The 18115-nt window shown below is 43.7% G+C and overlaps 1 protein-coding gene across 2 annotated transcripts; it reads left to right on the top strand.

The window, feature by feature from the left end:
- Window positions 1-214: 214 nt before the first annotated feature.
- Window positions 215-17915, top strand: zbtb7a (zinc finger and BTB domain containing 7a). Of its 2 annotated transcripts, none has more exons than XM_083557988.1 (4): window positions 215-655; window positions 8023-8529; window positions 9046-9875; window positions 13546-17915. In XM_083557988.1, exons 2-4 carry the CDS (start codon window positions 8101-8103, stop codon window positions 14015-14017), a joined length of 1731 nt encoding a protein of 576 aa, XP_083414114.1. In that variant the 5' UTR covers window positions 215-655; window positions 8023-8100; the 3' UTR covers window positions 14018-17915. The 2 variants fall into 2 exon arrangements, with proteins under 2 accessions (XP_083414114.1, XP_083414115.1); XM_083557989.1 differs by lacking the exon at window positions 215-655 and adding an exon at window positions 1564-1798.
- Window positions 17916-18115: the final 200 nt, after the last annotated feature.

Here is an 18115-nt window from a genome sequence, read left to right on the forward strand (position 1 = left end):
GGACCATTTGAGAATCGGCATGTTGTGAACTGCATAAGTGAAAGAGCTGTATTTGTGTGTGTTTAGTTGGGGGGGGTGTTGCTGGCAGACCCTGAGTGTTTTGGAATGTGCCAAGGCTTGTTTCTGGGGTGGGACTCCATGACCTCAGGCTGTGGGATGGGTGGGTGTGCCTATAACACACATTCAAAGCCACTCCAGTAAGAAAAGGACGGTTGCGTTCATGATTATCCTGCACATGCTCACTTGATGTGAATGTCATGTTGTTGCAAAACTTGAGACTTGATGGACATTTGATGGCATTCGTACCTGCTCCTCACCTGATGTTTCCCATCTGTCACACAGAAATATAATGTTGATGTATTCCCTTGAGAGGTGAAGAGGACACGGGCAAGGGAGAATGCTGTTTCTTTAAGAGAGAGAGGGAGAGAGGGAGAGAGAGAAAGGGAGGGACCTCTTTGCCCTCCAGAAACCAGGAAGGGAATTGAGTTGATCTACTGCTGCCTGTACTTTAGCGCATACGAGGCTTTGAGAAGCAGGGACAGCCAAAGAGAGAGAGAGAGAGACAGAGAGGGAGAAAGCAAGTGAGAGAGAGCTCCAGAGAGGAGAAGAGGAGGGACAAGCAAAACCCACCAAAGCAGCACCACGGCCATCACAGGTGAGCTGAACCCCTGTGCTCCCCCTCCTGGTTTCACTGCCATCTCTTCCAGGGCCTGTTGTCAGGAAAGAAAAGGAATGAAGGAGGGGGCAGAGAGAGGGCATATGGGGTAGAAAGGGGATTGCCACTGAAAACTAATTTGCCTCACCTTGGATTTATTGCTGTTGGTTTGCTGAAATTCATTTTTATTTTATTTTTTAGAAAAGTCATAGTTTGTTTGAATGTGTGTCTATGTGTGTCTATGGGGGTGGGTGGGGGGTCGAAAAAGAAAGCCTGAGGCAGTGCTCTGAAGGAGGAACCAAAAATAATGCTGTCATGCAAGGTAGAAGTAGCTTGTGACAGGCTTCAGTTTTAAGTTGTCAAATGGAATCAACTGTGATGGATTCCAGCTTTCTGCTTGTCTGGATTGTTTGTTTGCATCTGTTTGTTATTATTATTATCATTTCATTGTAGATCAAAAGTCACAAGTCAAGAGGGTATAAGTTTTTCTATCCTTTAGGTCTGCTTAAGACAGTACTGAATTGTGGCGCATACATGAGTTTCCTTTATTTAGTCTTCAGCCTGGCTCTGCTTGATGGCTGGTCTCTGTACTTTTAATACCTGGCATCCTGCTAGCAACACACCGTAGCATATAATTCAGCTCTCAGAGTGCTTACGTTGAACCAGGGCTCAGAGCTGTGGGGTTGGTGAGAGTGGACGGCTTGGGACTTGTAGTCCATAGCAGTGGCCTAGAAGCAGTCCGTAAAATCTGTAGGACTCCACATCCCAGACAGCTGTGCCCTTGGCCATACAGGAAAGGGAACAGTCGGCAGCCTATCTCAGTAGGGAGGTGTGGTGAGTGAGCAGCTGTCAAACCAATCGTAGAGAGGGAAGTGAAGCCAAAGCAGTGGGCTGAAAGAAAGAGGGCTGGGGGTGGGAGGAGGAAGGGGGAGAGTTCGAGTTAGTAGGTGTCTGCCTGTGTGTGTGTGTGTGTGTGTGTGTGTGTGTGTGTGGGATCAGGCAAGGGCTTGCCTGTGTAACTAGGGCCACTCGGAAGTTTGCCGACTGCAGTTACTCCACGACACAATCCTGCCCAGGCACGGAGGCAGGCAGGCAGGAAACACTGAGCTGGCCCACAGAGAGAAACACATTTCTGCCTGGCTGGTAAGACCTCCTTAATGCAATCTCACTCTCTCTGCTGCTTGGAGTGCAGAAGGCAGGACAGCAGTAGGATCTTTAGGAGAGAGAGAGAGAGCGAGAGAGCGAGAGTGTGAGATATATAGATAGAGGGGCACTAGGCTTAGCTAAGCTGAAAGCACTTGACCCAGTTGCAGATGGAGTAGAGATGGAAAGCAGAGGCCTACTGCGTTAAGGTATGGCCAAAGAGGTTATATTCAGCTCTCTTCAACTTTGCATGGCATTGCGTTTCTATTCAATACTGTCAACGAGAGGGTCGAGATGAATCTCATTGCAAACTTGGCACGGACGTTTATATACAGAAGTAAGTTGACTGTAGGAAAGTTATACGAATGAATTACACAGTGTTAGGTAATGATCATTGTCTTTACTTAGACACATCTGGGATGTGAAAAAAAGTGGTACCCCTAGTGGACTGCTAAACTGTTTCGAAAAGGTTCAGCTTATATACGTAATACGCTGCAAAACATCTTAACCTCTAATCTTGTGACTTTTGTGTCATTTGTTGGCAGACTTGTATTGGTTTTACCCCTTCCGCTTTTTTTTTTAAAGAAACTCAAGGATAAATCTACCTCCAAAACCCCAAACCCAGTGGTTGTGTGTCATTGAGGGTCTTTTGGTAGTGTCTCATGACTTCAGCGTGGTCAGCAGTCTTCTTTGGGTGTCATGTGCATGAAACCTTTTCTCACTTTCTCTTTCCGTTTTTTTTTTATTCAAAGATGTATGCAGATAATTTCCAACCCATACTGGCTTAACTCGTTTTGGCTGATGCGGGTACAGGGAGGGCGCGAGGGGTATTTTTTTTATTCGCTGATGACGCCCAGTGTCTGAACAATACACAGAAAAGTTGCCTTGTCTTGTCAGGGGTGAGGCCTGTCTTTATTGTCTCTTAGTTGCTGTGTGAATAACACACATATTTAAGCCCACTTCAAGTGAGTGTACTTTATATATATATATATGGGGAGACTCTGCCATGCCATGGGGTCATTTTGAGTCATGGCACCCACCTTGGAATGCTATGAGGCCTTCAGAGAAACTTGGCGAGTGTGTGTATCAGCGTGTGAGCCTTTGGGAACACTAAGATCACCGCCCATAAAGTAAACATTAATGTTGCCTTTCTTTTATATAAAATAAATGGAGGATTGCTGAGGGGATTCTTCAAAGTGTATACCGTCAGTTCTGACCTGAAATACAGATTTGTTGGTGTCTAGTGTACAATAAATGTAATGGATCATTTAATTGTAACTTTATGGATAATCTCAATATCAGCATTCAATCAAGTTTTTGATATTGTTATCTTATGTCATTCCCCCTTACCTGCGTTCTGTGAGAGCTCTCTTATATGGAAAATTTGGCCTGCAGATTAATATAACATTTCCATTTCCTCATATTTACAAAATGCTAAATCATATTTAATCACAGAAGTTTGGATTGTGTTATGTGCTGTTGTGGAGTGAATGTCCTAGTGCAGGAATTTGTTAAATTGGATTTAACTGGAATTGAAAATTTGTACAAAAGTCTTGCCCAATGAGCAGTTCCAGCAGGCAGCCAGAGCTCTGGATGTAGTTTTCATTCGGGGGCAGTCGGCTGGGTGGGCTGTTGGGAAGCATATTTAAAGTGATTAAATTAGAGACTGTGATGTTCGGAGATGGGCTGCAGTGAGCTAACCTCCCTATCGGTAATCAGAGAACTCATCTCATTATGCTCTCATTGCACTCTTTAAAGGGCCTTCTTCCACTTGTCCTTATCTGCAGTGGGTCTGTCGACATGTCGGGCAAGGCCTACTTCTTAGTTTCCTTAACAGTAATGTGGAATCCGATTGCTGTAAGTTTATTCTCTCACCCGCCCCCATTTGCCATTATGGAGCTCGGCCTCCGGCGAGTGGAGGAGAGTCCTTGACACACTTACCTTTGCGTAATTGTTGCGAGATCTGTGGATAATAAAAAACGGCAGTGGGTGGGAGGTGCATTTTTTTGCCTCCTCAGCATAGGCAAAAAAAGGAGGAAGTGGAAGCTGTGGTGGGCTGGCGGCGGACGAGCGCAGTGCAGTGTCTGAGAGAGCTGGTCATCTGATAACAGAGTGGGTTCTGTTACACCATTGCCAGAGTCACACAGGAAGTCATCTTCCGTCCATTCTGCCTGGCCTCTGCAGCAGAGATGGAGACATGGAGACACAAGGGCACTGGAAATGGCCGAGCTGCTTTCTGACATTTCTGCCATTTTAGGTGAGGGGATCATGTTGTTTGGTCTCTCTCCATTGGTTTCCTGTAAGCTTGGCCACAGTGTGCAAAAGACTCACAAAAGCTGAAGTCAGCCAGCTGCCAGATGCAGGGAATCAGGCCTGGAAAACTTTGGTCAAACTCTGAGGGGGCGTCTGACATTTGCACACTTTGGTATAACCTCTCGATAAAGCAATAGCCAGCTGAGGAGAATCGTAAACATGTTGTCACAAATTCAGCACCTCTCATCATTCCTTTTCTAACTGAGGAATGTGAAGGACCTACAGATCCTGATAAATATAAATCATATGAGATGTGAATGAAATTGTTTTAATGAAAGCGTATTGTTCTATAGTGTTAGGCAATGTTTTCTGAAGTACCCTCCATAGCAACTCAAACGTGTGTGTGTGTGTGTGTGTGTGTGTGTGTGTGTGTGTGTGTGTGTGAGAGTGTGTGTTGTTGATTTTTAAAAGACCTCACCCACTACCTTTAAGGGGGCATTGTGAGCCTGGATTTTTGGCAAGCTGCTGACATATCTGAAATGAAGCAGCCCAACCTCATAACTCCAGTTTATCAGTCGTTCGCCCACTTCCTGCTTGCACTCTACACAACCAATCAGGCTTCCCTTACAACTGCTGGCAGGAGTGACTCATGATTAAGGCCTTGTTCAAAATCCTGTTCTTCTTGGAATTAGACACCCTCTCTCTGTCTCTCACATTTCCGTTTATCTGCTAATATCTCTTCGGTCCTGACCTTGAACTCCTAACCTGTGTATAGTGACCCCCCCGACAGCCCTTTTAAGGAATTGGAGTGTATAATGGACTTTTACAAAAGGTCCCCGATGTTTATGTTTTTATTCCATCAACCTGAAGGTGACTGGTGGAAAGTAGAAGAAAAAATGAAACTCCGTTAATGTGCTTTGTTTTCATACGGCAGTGTTAGTTGTGTTTATGTCATAAGTCAGTGTGTGATCCTGGAATGTAAGGTATGGTATGTGTATACAGTGGATTACATATACGATCCGATCTGGCATTACTAACCAAATAATCACTGAACACATTCAATAGTTTTGTCTAGATCTCATCCTTCACAAGATTTATATTTAAGAACATTCAGAAAAGAAGTCAGTGTAAGAAAAATGTAATACGTGTTTGATTATACATTATTGTATGAACAAACAATGCATACTTTTTTTTATGTAAATTATTTCACACAAGCTTACTGACACAAGAACACTTTGTATAAGAACTACCAAATGAATGCACAGGTTTATACTCAACATAATTAGGATTGTTTGCTCTTAGCAACCTGGTCACAAATATATTCCAACAGTTGATGCTGATAACTGCTCTGCGCCGGCCACGGCAGGAAGACCTGGGCTAAGGTAGGAGGGGTGGGATGGCTACTTGCAGCGAATTGTGGTTTGACTTGCAAAGCAGTGGCGGGTTGAGCGTGCGGCTGCTGGCTGAGAGACCTGCAAGCGTGTCACTGGGGCCAAGGCACAGCCCCCGTCACCCTCTGCCATGAATTAATGATAAGGAATGTTTGGAGCCATGAGAAGGTGTCAGGATCAGGTTTGTTTGCAGTGTTTCCTCTTTCTTTCAGCTCAACTCAAGGGTTTATTCTGGGACAGGGACAGCAACTTTGATTTTTCAACTCCTAGCTGAAGTTACATAAGATTTCGGACGCCTCTTTATGCCTCGTGTACAGCACAGAAAGCTGTCTCTTTCTCTTATTCTGATTTTCAATTCCTGATTTCTCACACAGCAGGTATTCTCTTACTGAAATTAGCTGGTGTTTCTCAACTTACCATTCTGACTTCCATTACTCCCCTCTCCAGGTAAAACTTCGTTGGCATTTGTCCGTTACTCCCAGCCTTTCGCCTGGTCTTTACCCTAGTCTATTCAAATAAGGTATTTGAGAGATAGTGAAATGAGCGTCGGTCAGCCAGGCTTTATCAGGACTTAACGAGAAAACTACAAGCAAGCAGAGGAGTCATGCAGGTGCGCATCACTGTGTCACAGCTAAAGAAGAAATACTTGAACCAGTCAGGATGTAAGAATGTAACTAATAGAGTGTATCTATTATTAGAAGGGCATCCCTTAGGTGCTCTATATAGAATTGCATGCACCGCACAAGCATACGTGTCCTAGATTGTGATTTATAATCATTCGAAATAAAATGAAATATATAATAATGACGTAAAAAAAAGAATTCATACCGCGTGGTGCGAAACGTGGGCCAAAATGAAACGAGCTGAGCGGACAGGTTTGTTTAAAGCGTTAGGGTTGTGCTTTACCTAAGCGTGACCTCTGCAATGCGATGACATTGTGCCAGGTGAGTTGTTTTTTTTTTTTTTTTGTTAGTTTTTTTTTACAAGAGGGCATGTGGAAAGCAGAGGGCGGGGTGCTCAGGTTAAGCAGGAATTTCTTTTGAATGCGCTGCTCCTATAGAGAATAATCCCCCACCAGCCTCACCCCCTGCTGGGTTGCTGTGCCAGATGGAGGAGGGGCTTGGCGTTCGTTTGTGTGTGCATTTGAACAGACAAATCAAGGAGGGTTACCTTGCAAAACCCCTCTCCACCTCCCTCACGTTCCTCCTAGCCAGGCTACATTTGATCATTTTAATCTCCCCCTCAACACGTGAGCAAGGGGACAGGCCTTTCCTGAAACTTGGCACACAGTGCAGGGTGGGGTAACCGGCTCAGACCGGATTGACAACCTCCCTATTTAATACCGTTCCCTTACAGCCGTGCATGTGTCCTACTCCTCCTCTAGTGTGTTTTTTCCACTTTGGCCTATCCTCGGCAGTCCCTTGTCCCCCCGCCCTCTGTGTGCACTACTGAATGCACAAGCTGCACAGTTTTGTACTGGGCGCCACTCTGCCCTCAACCTACTCACTTCTCTTTTCTTCAAATGTCTTCTCCCACTGCCTTTAAAGAAAACAAATCTACCGCTCTCTCTCACCCAGCTATGATTGTCGTAAAAGACCCAAAAGTCATTACAGACAACTTTGAAATCACGTAGTGTTACACGTCACATCGCACATCATGTCGGAGCGCAATATACGAGTTATAACATATTAACTGCAGATTATTGCGTGCTAATAAAACAAAGGTCATATACTGTTTACGTTCACAAATTTTTTTTCGATCTAAACATTTTACCCACTGCAACTTAAATACAGTAAATTTCTTTATACTTGTGCATCGCCAATACTGTGATTTAACTAAAATATTTTAGTAAAAATAATAATTTTGGTATTTGACTTTTTTTATTGTATCCAACTGCACATGCTAATTTCAGTCATTAGTCTTTGGACTTGATGTGTACAATTAAGAACTGACCATTAGTCCTCAGTGTGCTCGTTTCTCTTTGTCTGTGCCACATTTGCCTTGGAAACTTGACGATAATAACTGAAAGGCTGTTTTGCCTCAAAAAGGAAGTGAGATTCTAGAAAGAAACAGGTCTGAAGTAAGAAAAACTGTCAGTAGAAGAGGAACAAGAAACTGCAGTTACTCCATTCTGAGAATTTGCATGATGCTATCTCAATAGACTATAGAGGTGTTGCTGACCTATCACAGATTAGTCTAATTCTTATACTAGTCTCAATATGTATTTTTTTTTATCCGTTTTTTGTTTTGTTCACAAAAAAACTATTACATATATGGCAAACATCTCAAATGGTTAATCAGTTCGGGCCAGCAGTTACAGACAACTGACCCGTCTATTCTTACACTTTTCTAACATCCTGTCGACAGTTGACCCTTGATAACAGCTAAGACTGCACTATATGACGGCACACAATTTTATAGGATGTCTTCGTATGTGTTAGCATTACATTTTCCCCTGACAATGTCCCTGTGCACAAAGCAAACTCCATGATGACATGCTTTACGGAGGTTGAGTTTATATCATGTATCTATAAAACCTCATCACAGACAGATGATTTTCTATCATATGTTCGTCCACAGACAGGCAGACGGACAGACGGCAGGACGGAGACCCGGGCGGCGGCTGCGATTGGCGGCTCGACGGCAGGCTGGTGGAAGATGTCGTCGGGGGCCGGCGGGCGGGCGTGCGAGGCAGAGGAGGGCCCAGTGGGCATCCCCTTTCCTGAGCACAGCGCCGACCTGCTGGAAGGCTTGAACCGGCAGCGGCTCAGCGGCCTGCTGTGTGACGTGCTGCTGGTGGTGCAGGAGCAGGAGTTCCCCGCCCACCGCTCGGTTCTTGCCTCCTGCAGCTCTTATTTCCACAAACTCTTTACCTCAGGCCTGGCTGCAGAGCGGCAGAGTGTTTACGCGCTGGACTTTGTGCGTGCCGAGGCGCTCGCTGCACTGCTGGACTTCGCCTACTCATCCACACTCACCGTCAGCCGTAGCAGTGTAGCCGACATCCTGAGCGCCGCCCGTCTGCTCGAGATCTCACCCGTCCAAGAAATCTGCACACATCTGCTCGACACCAAAGTGCTCTCCCTTCCGGTGGGTCAATCATTTTTCTGATGGAAGTGTTGATATTGATGATAGATTGTAGACCATCCATAATAACTTCATATATCAGAGACCTAAAATTTGTTTTTTAAGGTGCACAATATATACATGTTTTGGTTTAGTTGTATTTTTTTAGGTTGAAGTATAGTAAATAATTTGAGGATTATTTGGAAAAGAAAAAAAGCTGTCCAAGAGGGGAAATGCATGACTATATGATGTTCTATAGAGAAGTTGTAGCTCAGTCATTAAGGCTCTGGGTTACTGATTGGAAGGTCAGGGGTTTAAACCCAGGTATCCCCAAGCTGCCACTCTTGTTGCCCTTGAGCAAAGCCCTTGACCCTCTGTACCCCAGGGGCGCTGTATCATGGCTGACCCTGCGCCTTTCTGGTGTTTACATCAATGACATGCTCTTTGGGAGACAGTAGGGCGTACATGTCTTTATAAGTCAGTACTTTATAACATGCCTATTATTAAGCATCAATTTACAGCCCCGCTTTCTGTTTTCAGACGGGCAGCGAGAGAAGAGAGGACGAGCTGGAAGAGGTCGGAGATTGTGGGCGAAACAGCCGAGAGCAGGGCAACCGGCTACGCGCTCGCGAGTTCCTGGAATTCTTCCAGCGAGGGGCGCACTGGAGCAGCAGCTGCAGTACGCCAGAGCTCAGGGACATGCCCGCACACCTGCACTTTAGCCATCGCAACGGCGCTGACAGCAATGGCACGCCGTCTAACTACTTTCCTCCCCCAGGCCCAGGGCTGGCGATGCACCCTCCACCAGACCCAGAAGATGATCCAGATGAGCCACAGGACACAAAGGAGGTACTGATCTGGACTCGAGGGAATGGCACTGAAGCGCTCTCGCACTTCTATGCCCCATCATCACAGAATGGACACTTCTACCTCCATCAATCCGAGCCCAAGGCAGAGAGGGAAGCAGAAACGGAGCGCGAAGTAGAGCGTGGACCCGCCAGCGCTCTTCTGCAGCAGATGATGGACTCTATAGAGCGGCAGAAGGAGAGGCCAGATGGGGCTGAACACGAGGGCGCCGACGGAGACGAGCCTGACGTGGAGTTTTACTTGAAGTACTTTAACAGTGTGCAGCGCGAGGAAACGGCCGTTCCACTCTGGGCCTCAATGCGAGGTGGAGAAGGTAGAGGCACTGGAGGCCAATCTAGCACAGGCAACGCTGGTGGTGAAAGAAAAATGCGCTCCAAGGCCTTCCAGAAGTGTCCTATTTGCTCCAAGGTCATCCAGGGTGCTGGCAAACTACCCCGCCACATCCGCACGCACACTGGAGAGAAGCCCTACGAGTGTGCCATCTGCAAAGTGCGCTTCACCAGGTGAGCTGAAGTACATTTCATTTGACAGTAAGAGTTACGGCTTCGATTTCTTCTGTTTTTCAAAGGCGTGTGTTTTGTAAATAGGGAGTTTGTAAAATACGTCAAAATTGTTTACCAATGTATAATAATATAGAAGGTTTTATTAGTTAAATAACATTTGTGCATTCACCCTTACTGGGGTACAAATACAAGGCTACACGGGGGCCCTGGGTTATTGGGAAAATTGAAGAAAAGTGTCTCGGTATCTATAGTAAGACACCATCCATAAGGTGTGCCAGAAGAAAAAAACACAAAGTCCCTGCAGTTTGTTAAACACTACTGACACTGTGACTGGAATCAGCTTTATGGTCAGAATAGAGCTTTTTTTACACAACATACACTCAAGGTGGGTTTGTGGTAAAGAAAAAGAAGAATTGTGGAGGGGTTTGTGATGTTTCTAAGCTCTATTCCAGGTCTTTTTTCCATCTAAAAATAAAAAAAATGTCCAGATAATCATTGCGTTTTTGTTTTTTCCAATTCTATGAAACCGTTTTATGCTCTGTGGGGTGAATTGAAAAGGAAACAGACAACAAGAAATGACCTATGACTCTGAATGGTCTGAAAAAGTCTCTGATTCCTCGCTCTGTATTTTCCAACCTCATCAAGCACATACACCAAATGGACAAAAAAGTATTGGTACACCTGGTTTTGGTTCTTCTCCAAATTGCTACCACGAAGTTGGCACGCAATTATATAATTTGGATGCACGAGAATGAAATTTTCTCTTGAATTTCGGAGATCCAAACCTGTTCCAGCATGACAATGCCCCGGTGTAGAAAGTCAGCTCCATGAGTTTTAACTTTTTATGGGTTGAAGTAGAAGATCTCCTTCTATAGAGCTAACTGGCTTACTCACTTTACTACACCCTTGTGGCTGAATAAATCCCCACCAAATCTAGTGAAACATCTTCCCAGAAGAGTGGATGTGATTATGAGAGCAAATCGAGACTAACTGTGGAATGGAATGTTCTAAAAGCACATCTTATGGTCAGGTGTCACAAAACCTTTGTTTGGTTGTCTTAATATACGGCCAGGACAGTATTTTATTCTTATATACATCTACAAGAAGTTTGCGGTGTCCAGTTGCTTGGATTCCATATGGTCATCACAAGACGAGTTTTCATTATCCTCCAATTTCTTAGTATATTTATATTGAGATACCATCAGTGATCTTTTGACCCGATTTGAATTTATTTCTCTTTAGAAAAATCCTAAAAAATTCCCAAATCTTGTCACTACCCCTTTCTTGCAAATGGTAAAAAAACAAGGAAGTGGGTAGATCTGTATTCTGGTCAGGGGGCAAACGGCTATAAAGCCATCTTTTATAGGGATAGGCAGCCTGCATGACAAAGTCCCGGAATTTTAACAAGGGGATCCAATAAAAAGTGGGCTGAGTTGGCATGGCTGTGTTGCGTCTTATCTGAGTTGAGGCTGCTATAAAGCGCTGCATGTCAATATTAAATGGAATCATAGATTGGTGCTATATCTCTGCCAGCGACTTTTTGAACCTGTGATCTTGAGAGTTATGTTGATTTTTGCCCCCTGTACACATGACCCTTTCTTTTTTACTGAGCTGCTAACATGGTGTGCACTGTTACCCGAGGGTGTGGGGTTCAGTCATAAAACCGTCCCTATAATGAATTAATGAGGGGACCTTGGAAATAGATGCGGTGTTGAGTAATTTCCGGGGGTTTGTTGGCTGTGTTGGGTTTGATGCAGCAGGCGATGGGAAGGGGGTGTATTCCTAAAGCCGTTTGATCACGGGTTCTCCGTCACTCTGTAATAAATCAATCTTGTCCTTTAAATAATTTAGTTGCTTCAGCACGCCACTTTATTACGCTGTCCTGTGGGTTTGTATGGCGTCTCCCTGTGCGTGCCAGTATGTAGGTTACGATGAGTTTGCATACGTGTAAGATTTAGACGGTAGGAATACACGTGTTTATAGGTTTCAGGGCAACACCGTGTGTGTGTGTGTGTGTGTGTGTGTGTGTGTGTGTGTGTTTTAAATACGGCCGATGTGTGTGCGAATGTGTTATTGTGTGGTTTTGTGTATGTTTGTGTTTGACTATAGGCCTGTGTGGTTGTGTTTATATACACAGGAGTGTGTGTGTGTGCGTGTCTGTGTGTGTGTTTGTACAGTAAGCCTCCACAGTTCCGGGCTGGCTAGCCCCAATAGTTTATTTAGCTGTACTCTTCCCTGGTCAGAAACAAAGAGGAGGGGGCGTATGGGTGAAGTGTGTGCAGACGTGAGTCCTTGCACTTGATCTCACGACACAACACCGTTCGTGGTGGGAATCTGCCTCACTTCCACAAAGTGTCACAACCTGAACGATAGAAACTACGGCTCAGGTTACAGCAACTATACGGACAAAAGTATTGGAACACCTGACTGTGGACAAAGTTGGATGCAGGAGAGAAATTTTTGCTTTTCTTGAACTGGGAGACTCAAACCAGCATGACGCTGCACCTGTGCATGAAGATGGTTTGGAGTGAAAGATCTCCTGCTAGAGAACGCTAACGGCACCCCAGACCTTCTCATCTCTCCTCACCTACATCAGTACCTGATTTTACTTTCGAATGAAACTCTACAAACCACCACAATCCAGAATCTATTAAACATCTTTCAAGACTAAATGTGGAGACTAAAAATGGTTTTGTCCATATAATGTAACCTAAATTGGACATGTATGTAATGTATATTGGTTTGTGTGTGTGTGTGTGTGTGTGTGTGTGTGTGCGTGTGTGTGTATATATATATATACAGCCTTGATTTCTGATCTTTTCTGACTGGATTAATCTCATATCAGCCCCTGTAAATCTGCCCGTTTTACTACGCTGATAAAATATCAACCGTTGTCGAACTGCAGATTTAAAGCTTGAATGGTGAACACTGAGCACCTCCTCATTGCCTCACATAGAAATCAGAGATAAAAATTCGAGCTTTATGGCTCTCGTCCTCAGATGACCTGCTGCCTCCTGGGAGCAAACATATGTTGCAAGATCAACAACCAAACCGGCGTTTTTCTAAAAAAGATTCCATAACCAAAAAAAAGGGTATTGGTTATTATCATCATTTTTTTTTTTTTTTTTATGAATACTTATTATTAAAAAGAAACAATCAAATATATATATATATATTTATTCAAGACAAACTCATAACACAGTCAATTCCACCGAGTTAAACAGTGTCCAAGGTTCCTCCTGCTGTAATTGCACAGAGGACACGTCCTTCATAATGGTGGGACGTACCAAGTGTGTGTGTGTGTGTGTGTGTGTGTGTGGTTTTAGTGTTAGGTATTTGAAGCTACCATTAACTATAATTAAAAATTATCTGTTGTTATTAAAATTCTAATAATAATTTACTGGTAACTTTAATTATTCTGGTGGTTTAATTATCAGTAATGAAAAAAAGTAATGAAAATAATCATCTTAACTATAAATGTAATAGGAAAAGTCCTGGTTTTATAATAATATCACAATATGAATTTTTGGCATGAAATCATCCTATCAATAATATTTGGAATTAATTTTTTATTTCATGGAGCACTTTTAACCGTTTTTTTAGCATTTATAAATAATGTATAAGTTCGTAAAGTTTGTTGTTATTTACATCCCTTTTTTTTTCCCTCCAGACAGGACAAGCTCAAGGTTCACATGCGCAAGCATACAGGAGAGAAGCCTTACCTGTGCACGCAGTGTGGCGCCGCCTTCGCTCACAACTACGACCTGAAGAATCACATGCGTGTACACACGGGTTTGCGCCCCTATCAGTGCTCCAGCTGCTTTAAGACCTTTGTACGCTCGGACCATCTCCACCGCCACTTGAAGAAGGACGGCTGCAACGGCATCCCGTCTCGCCGCGGACGCAAACCTCGTGTACGAGAACCCGACGTGCTCGAAGCCCCTCTGGACGCGACCGGAGGGGGGCCGAGATCTACCAGGGGCCAACTGCATCCGGAGGACGAGGATGACGAGGAGGAGGAAGGGGGCATGAGCGTGGTTGTTATGGAACAAGCTCCAGAGAGCCGCACACACAGCCCGAAGGCTGACAGAGGCGCTAGAGGAGATGCAAGTGCAAGGCAAAGAGACGCCACAATGCCATAAAAATACACACTGCTGGTGCTGGTGTTGCACAGAAATCAGAAAAAAAAAAAATCAACAACAAAAAAAAAAAAGCTACAACTCCATGCTTCTCTTTAAAAACCAAATCAGGGTGTCCCAAAAAAAAATCTAATCTTTTCATTTCACATTTTTCTGCGTATTTTTTTCTTTTTTTTTTAACATTCAGGGACCTGAAGCCACAGTTACAGCCTGTTGAAAGAGCGAAGAGCACTTGACATCACTCACCTGTGCGGTCTCTGTCTTTCTGTGTGTTCCCTTTTTGTGATTTCTGTTCTTAATCGCTTGTCAATATGCATACAAGACAATGGAGCTACTATGCAGTTCAAAACAGGTTCCTCATCTCTGGGTTGGGTCCACAGGGCTTTGTCTTAAACAAGTGAGGTGTCAAACACCTGGCTGACCACGGCTGCTAATGTGACAGGTAAACAAAGTGCGATCCAAGACGTGTGAGAAGCAACAAAAATGAACCTTTCTCTCGTTTTTTTTTCTTCTTCCCTAATGCAGTGAAAAATATGTACATATACCGTAAAAGAAAAGGTTCTCTCGTCTCACATCCATACGGCAATATATTATGCAATTCCGACGCAGCACCTTGTTTCTACACGTTCCAGAAAGAATCAGACAGGGGTTTGGTTTTAAGTGTTACTTTCTCTCTCTCTAAAAGAAAAAAATTATAATAACAATAACACGGTTATGGTTATATCTTAATAGAAGGGTAACGTTTTGAGTGACATCACATTAAGGCCATGGGAGGATGAGGATCCTGGGATGAGGTTTCCGTGTTGCCGAAGCACTACCGTCATCAGTTTGCCTCTGAGCAAAACCACGTTGAATCTTTTACCTCTCTTTTTACAGAAGCCTGCATTTTTTATTTTTTTTTTTACTTTTTCCTCTTTTTAGAATTCTTGGGCTCTTTTTCTTTCCTTTACGTTTTATAGTTTGTCGTCGTCGATTGTTTTCGTTTGAATTGGCTGTTTTGGGTACTTGACACTTTACATTGTTTATGTGTGTGTGTGTGTGTGTGTGTGTGTGTATATTAGGTAATAATGATATCGGTCCCTTTATAAAAGGTTTATTACAGATTGTTAGGGTTTTATCTTCCTTCAGCTTCGCTCCAGAAAATTTCCTAAGGGGAAGCTTCTAAAGGGTGGAAGGCTGTTTGAATGTATGAGAACATTTAATCGAGGAACCCGTTTTGGTCCTGAACTTAGCACTTGACGGAATTGGCATTCCCAAAAAAAACTAAAAAACATCTGCATTTATGTGTGTGTGTGTGTGTGTGTGTGTGTGTGTGTGTGAGAGAGAGAGAGAGAGAGAGAGAGAGAGAGATGTTGAGGGAACCTACCATGGTATAGTTTGCCAGCTTAGCGAAATTGAGAGACAGAGAAAAAGACAGAAAGAGAGAGAAGAGAGAGAGGGGGCGCTTTTTTCCAGATAGCGAGTGCACAAAGGCTGGGAATGTTTTCTCTTTTCATGCATGGGAAGAACGGAAAAAAAAGAGATGAGCACCTTTTATGCATTTGCACAGCTTTACTAAAGATTTCATCCTATTAGAGAAAGAAAGAAAGAAAGAACAAAAGAAAGAGAGAGATTCCTATTTAAAAGAGAGAAAGAGAGACAGAGAGATGCAAAGTTCCACATTCTGCCCAAGGGACCACGAATCCATGGGACAACCGGGGAGACGAGATAAGCAATAAATACTTGTTTGGGGTGGAAGGTGGACGGGGGTCGACTTTTCATTTATTTTCTTGATTTCCGCAACTCGTCTATGTTTATTGGACACATCCTAAGCCACGTGATTCAATCCCCGGGGCTGGGAGACGTCAGCACGTCAGGGTTGTGGACTCGAAATCAAAACACACGCTTCACTCCAAAATCTGGTATCGTGACTGCAGTTCTGGTCAACGTAGATGAATCTTGTTATTCCAAAAGTGCTTGATGGACTTTACAGACCTCAAAGAGGAGTTTGGAGAAAACAGAGGAAAATCTTGGTGTGATTGCTGGTATCAGTGGCGTAAAGAGGGTCCCCCCCCCCCCCCCCCCGCCCCCGAGACGGATATCATCACCCAGGCCGGCATGGGCTTTCGCCCAAACTTTCAGTCCTTTGCACCTTAACGGGAGCGGCAGGTTTTCGATTGCACTTTGTTACTGAGAAGGGCACTTTTTATTTCGTCAAAATACACGGGTACTTTGAAACAAAAGAGAGAATGTGCTAAGAAAAAAATGGAAAGACACCCATCGATGTCATGACGCTTCGCTCGGTTCTTCGTTGTGGTTTTAGGTTGGGTTTTTTTTTTCAGACGACTGGCTGCCAAAATCTGATCTCTGCAGTCACGTATTGCAGGGTAACCATGTTGAGTTTCTGAAATGGTGTATGACCTTGATTAGAAAACAAGCAGAAAAAAAGACGCCCTTAAAAAAAAAAAAAAGAAGAAGAAGATATTGCCCTTATATCTGATTGCACTTGAAGTTTTCGTTCGATGTAGATATTTTTTTTCCTTTATGTCTTAATAAGGGATATTGAGGGGGTGGCTATACGCTTGTATGTGTGTGAGAGTGTGTGTAAGAGTGTGTGTTGGGGTGCCTGCGTGTCTGCAGGGGTCTTCCAGTAATTCATAATACTCTTATTCTGTTTAGACAGTTGACCAGTTCATTACTTTGGTTTATATCATTATGTGCTGAGAACAGACTTCCTTTTGTAACTCCAATTTTTCACTCACTGACAAACCATCTAGGGTTTGTAATGAAAGGGACGTGTTTTGGTATTGCAGGACCGCACCCTTAAACGGTCCTCGCTCCGGAGTGAGCTTCGTTTGTCCCGGGTCCTGACCCACATAATGTCCTGAATTCTTTTTTTTTTTTTTTTGCACTTTGGGTTGATTATCGGGAGCTCGGCTTCTGGCTGTATATGAATTTTAACTCTAAAACATTCTGTGTGTTGGTCAAACCGTAGAGCAGAGTGAAGTGTGGTGCGTGAGATAAAAAGTAGCCACAGCCCCAAACCTGTAAGAGAATCGAGTAGAAATCATTGAGAAAAGGAAATTGTACTTGAGTTCTGTTTTATTGTTTTTACTCTACTTTTTTGTTGTGATCTTTTGCTGCCTGTTTACTTAATGAACTCTTTCTTGTTACCCTGCAAGGGTTTGTTGCGACACTTACCTTTAAGTTGTATGATTTGACATGTGTATAAAGGGGAGGGACGAGGTTACGGGGTTTAAAACCTGCGGGGTGGAAATGGGACGGACGATCCGGGTGGGGTTACCTGTCGACTGATAGCACTGGATGTGGTGCTTATAGCTGAAACAGCAAGAATTTTTTTTTTGCACTAAAAGTCCTTAATTGAGGACTAGTTCACTCGGCAAGGCCTTTGAGTTTCCATGAACGCAGAGCTTCCATCACAGGGGGAAGGAAGCGCCAGCTCGGTGGTTAAGGCGGATTTTTGATCGGAAGGTCATGAGTTCCAGTCCCACACCACCAAGATGGCGCTGCTGGGACCCTGAGCGAGGCCCTTAACCCTTACCTGCTCAGGTGTATGAATAATATATAAGGGTTCTCTGCCAAATGGAAATGGAGCCTAATTTACGCCTGTTTCACATCCCCTTACCTTTCTGTAATTATTATTATTCCTAATCATAATAAATCCAAAGTAAGCAAAGGAACCTGGATTACTTGAAAAATTTGAACTAATATCTGAATAAGCTCGTCACTTTCTTACTTAATCTACTGATTGCATCAGATAAAATTTCCAAATAACAGCAACATTATTGAGCAACATGACTCGGTTTATAAATCCAAAGCACACGTCAGCACAACACACGACACGAAATGGAAATTGTCTTCACTTAATCGCAAAACCTGATGGAAACGATAAAAAAAATAACTCATATCACGACATCTTGTCTGAAGAAGTAATGACACGTCTGTAGGTTCATAGCAGCTCACTGGCCTTGTCTGAGGCGTAAACAATATTCTATAAAAAGGGTCCACAAGGAGTCTACAAGGAGGCTGGGTATAAACCTGACAGGAAGCTGGAGAGGACTAGAATGTGCCTTAACATGGGAAGATATTGGGCTTGTTGGT

Source organism: Silurus aristotelis, assembly GCF_946808225.1.
Source record: "Silurus aristotelis genome assembly, chromosome: 13".
Classification (NCBI taxonomy): domain Eukaryota; kingdom Metazoa; phylum Chordata; class Actinopteri; order Siluriformes; family Siluridae; genus Silurus; species Silurus aristotelis.

Bases quoted from the DNA above. Each gene is read 5' to 3' on its own strand.
- zbtb7a (XM_083557988.1), top strand. From the start codon at position 8,101: ATGTCGTCGGGGGCCGGCGGGCGGGCGTGCGAGGCAGAGGAGGGCCCA. The intron at 8,530-9,045 runs GTGGGTCAATCA...TTCTGTTTTCAG, and splicing joins CCAAAGTGCTCTCCCTTCCG to ACGGGCAGCGAGAGAAGAGA. The intron at 9,876-13,545 runs GTGAGCTGAAGT...TTTTCCCTCCAG, and splicing joins TGCAAAGTGCGCTTCACCAG to ACAGGACAAGCTCAAGGTTC.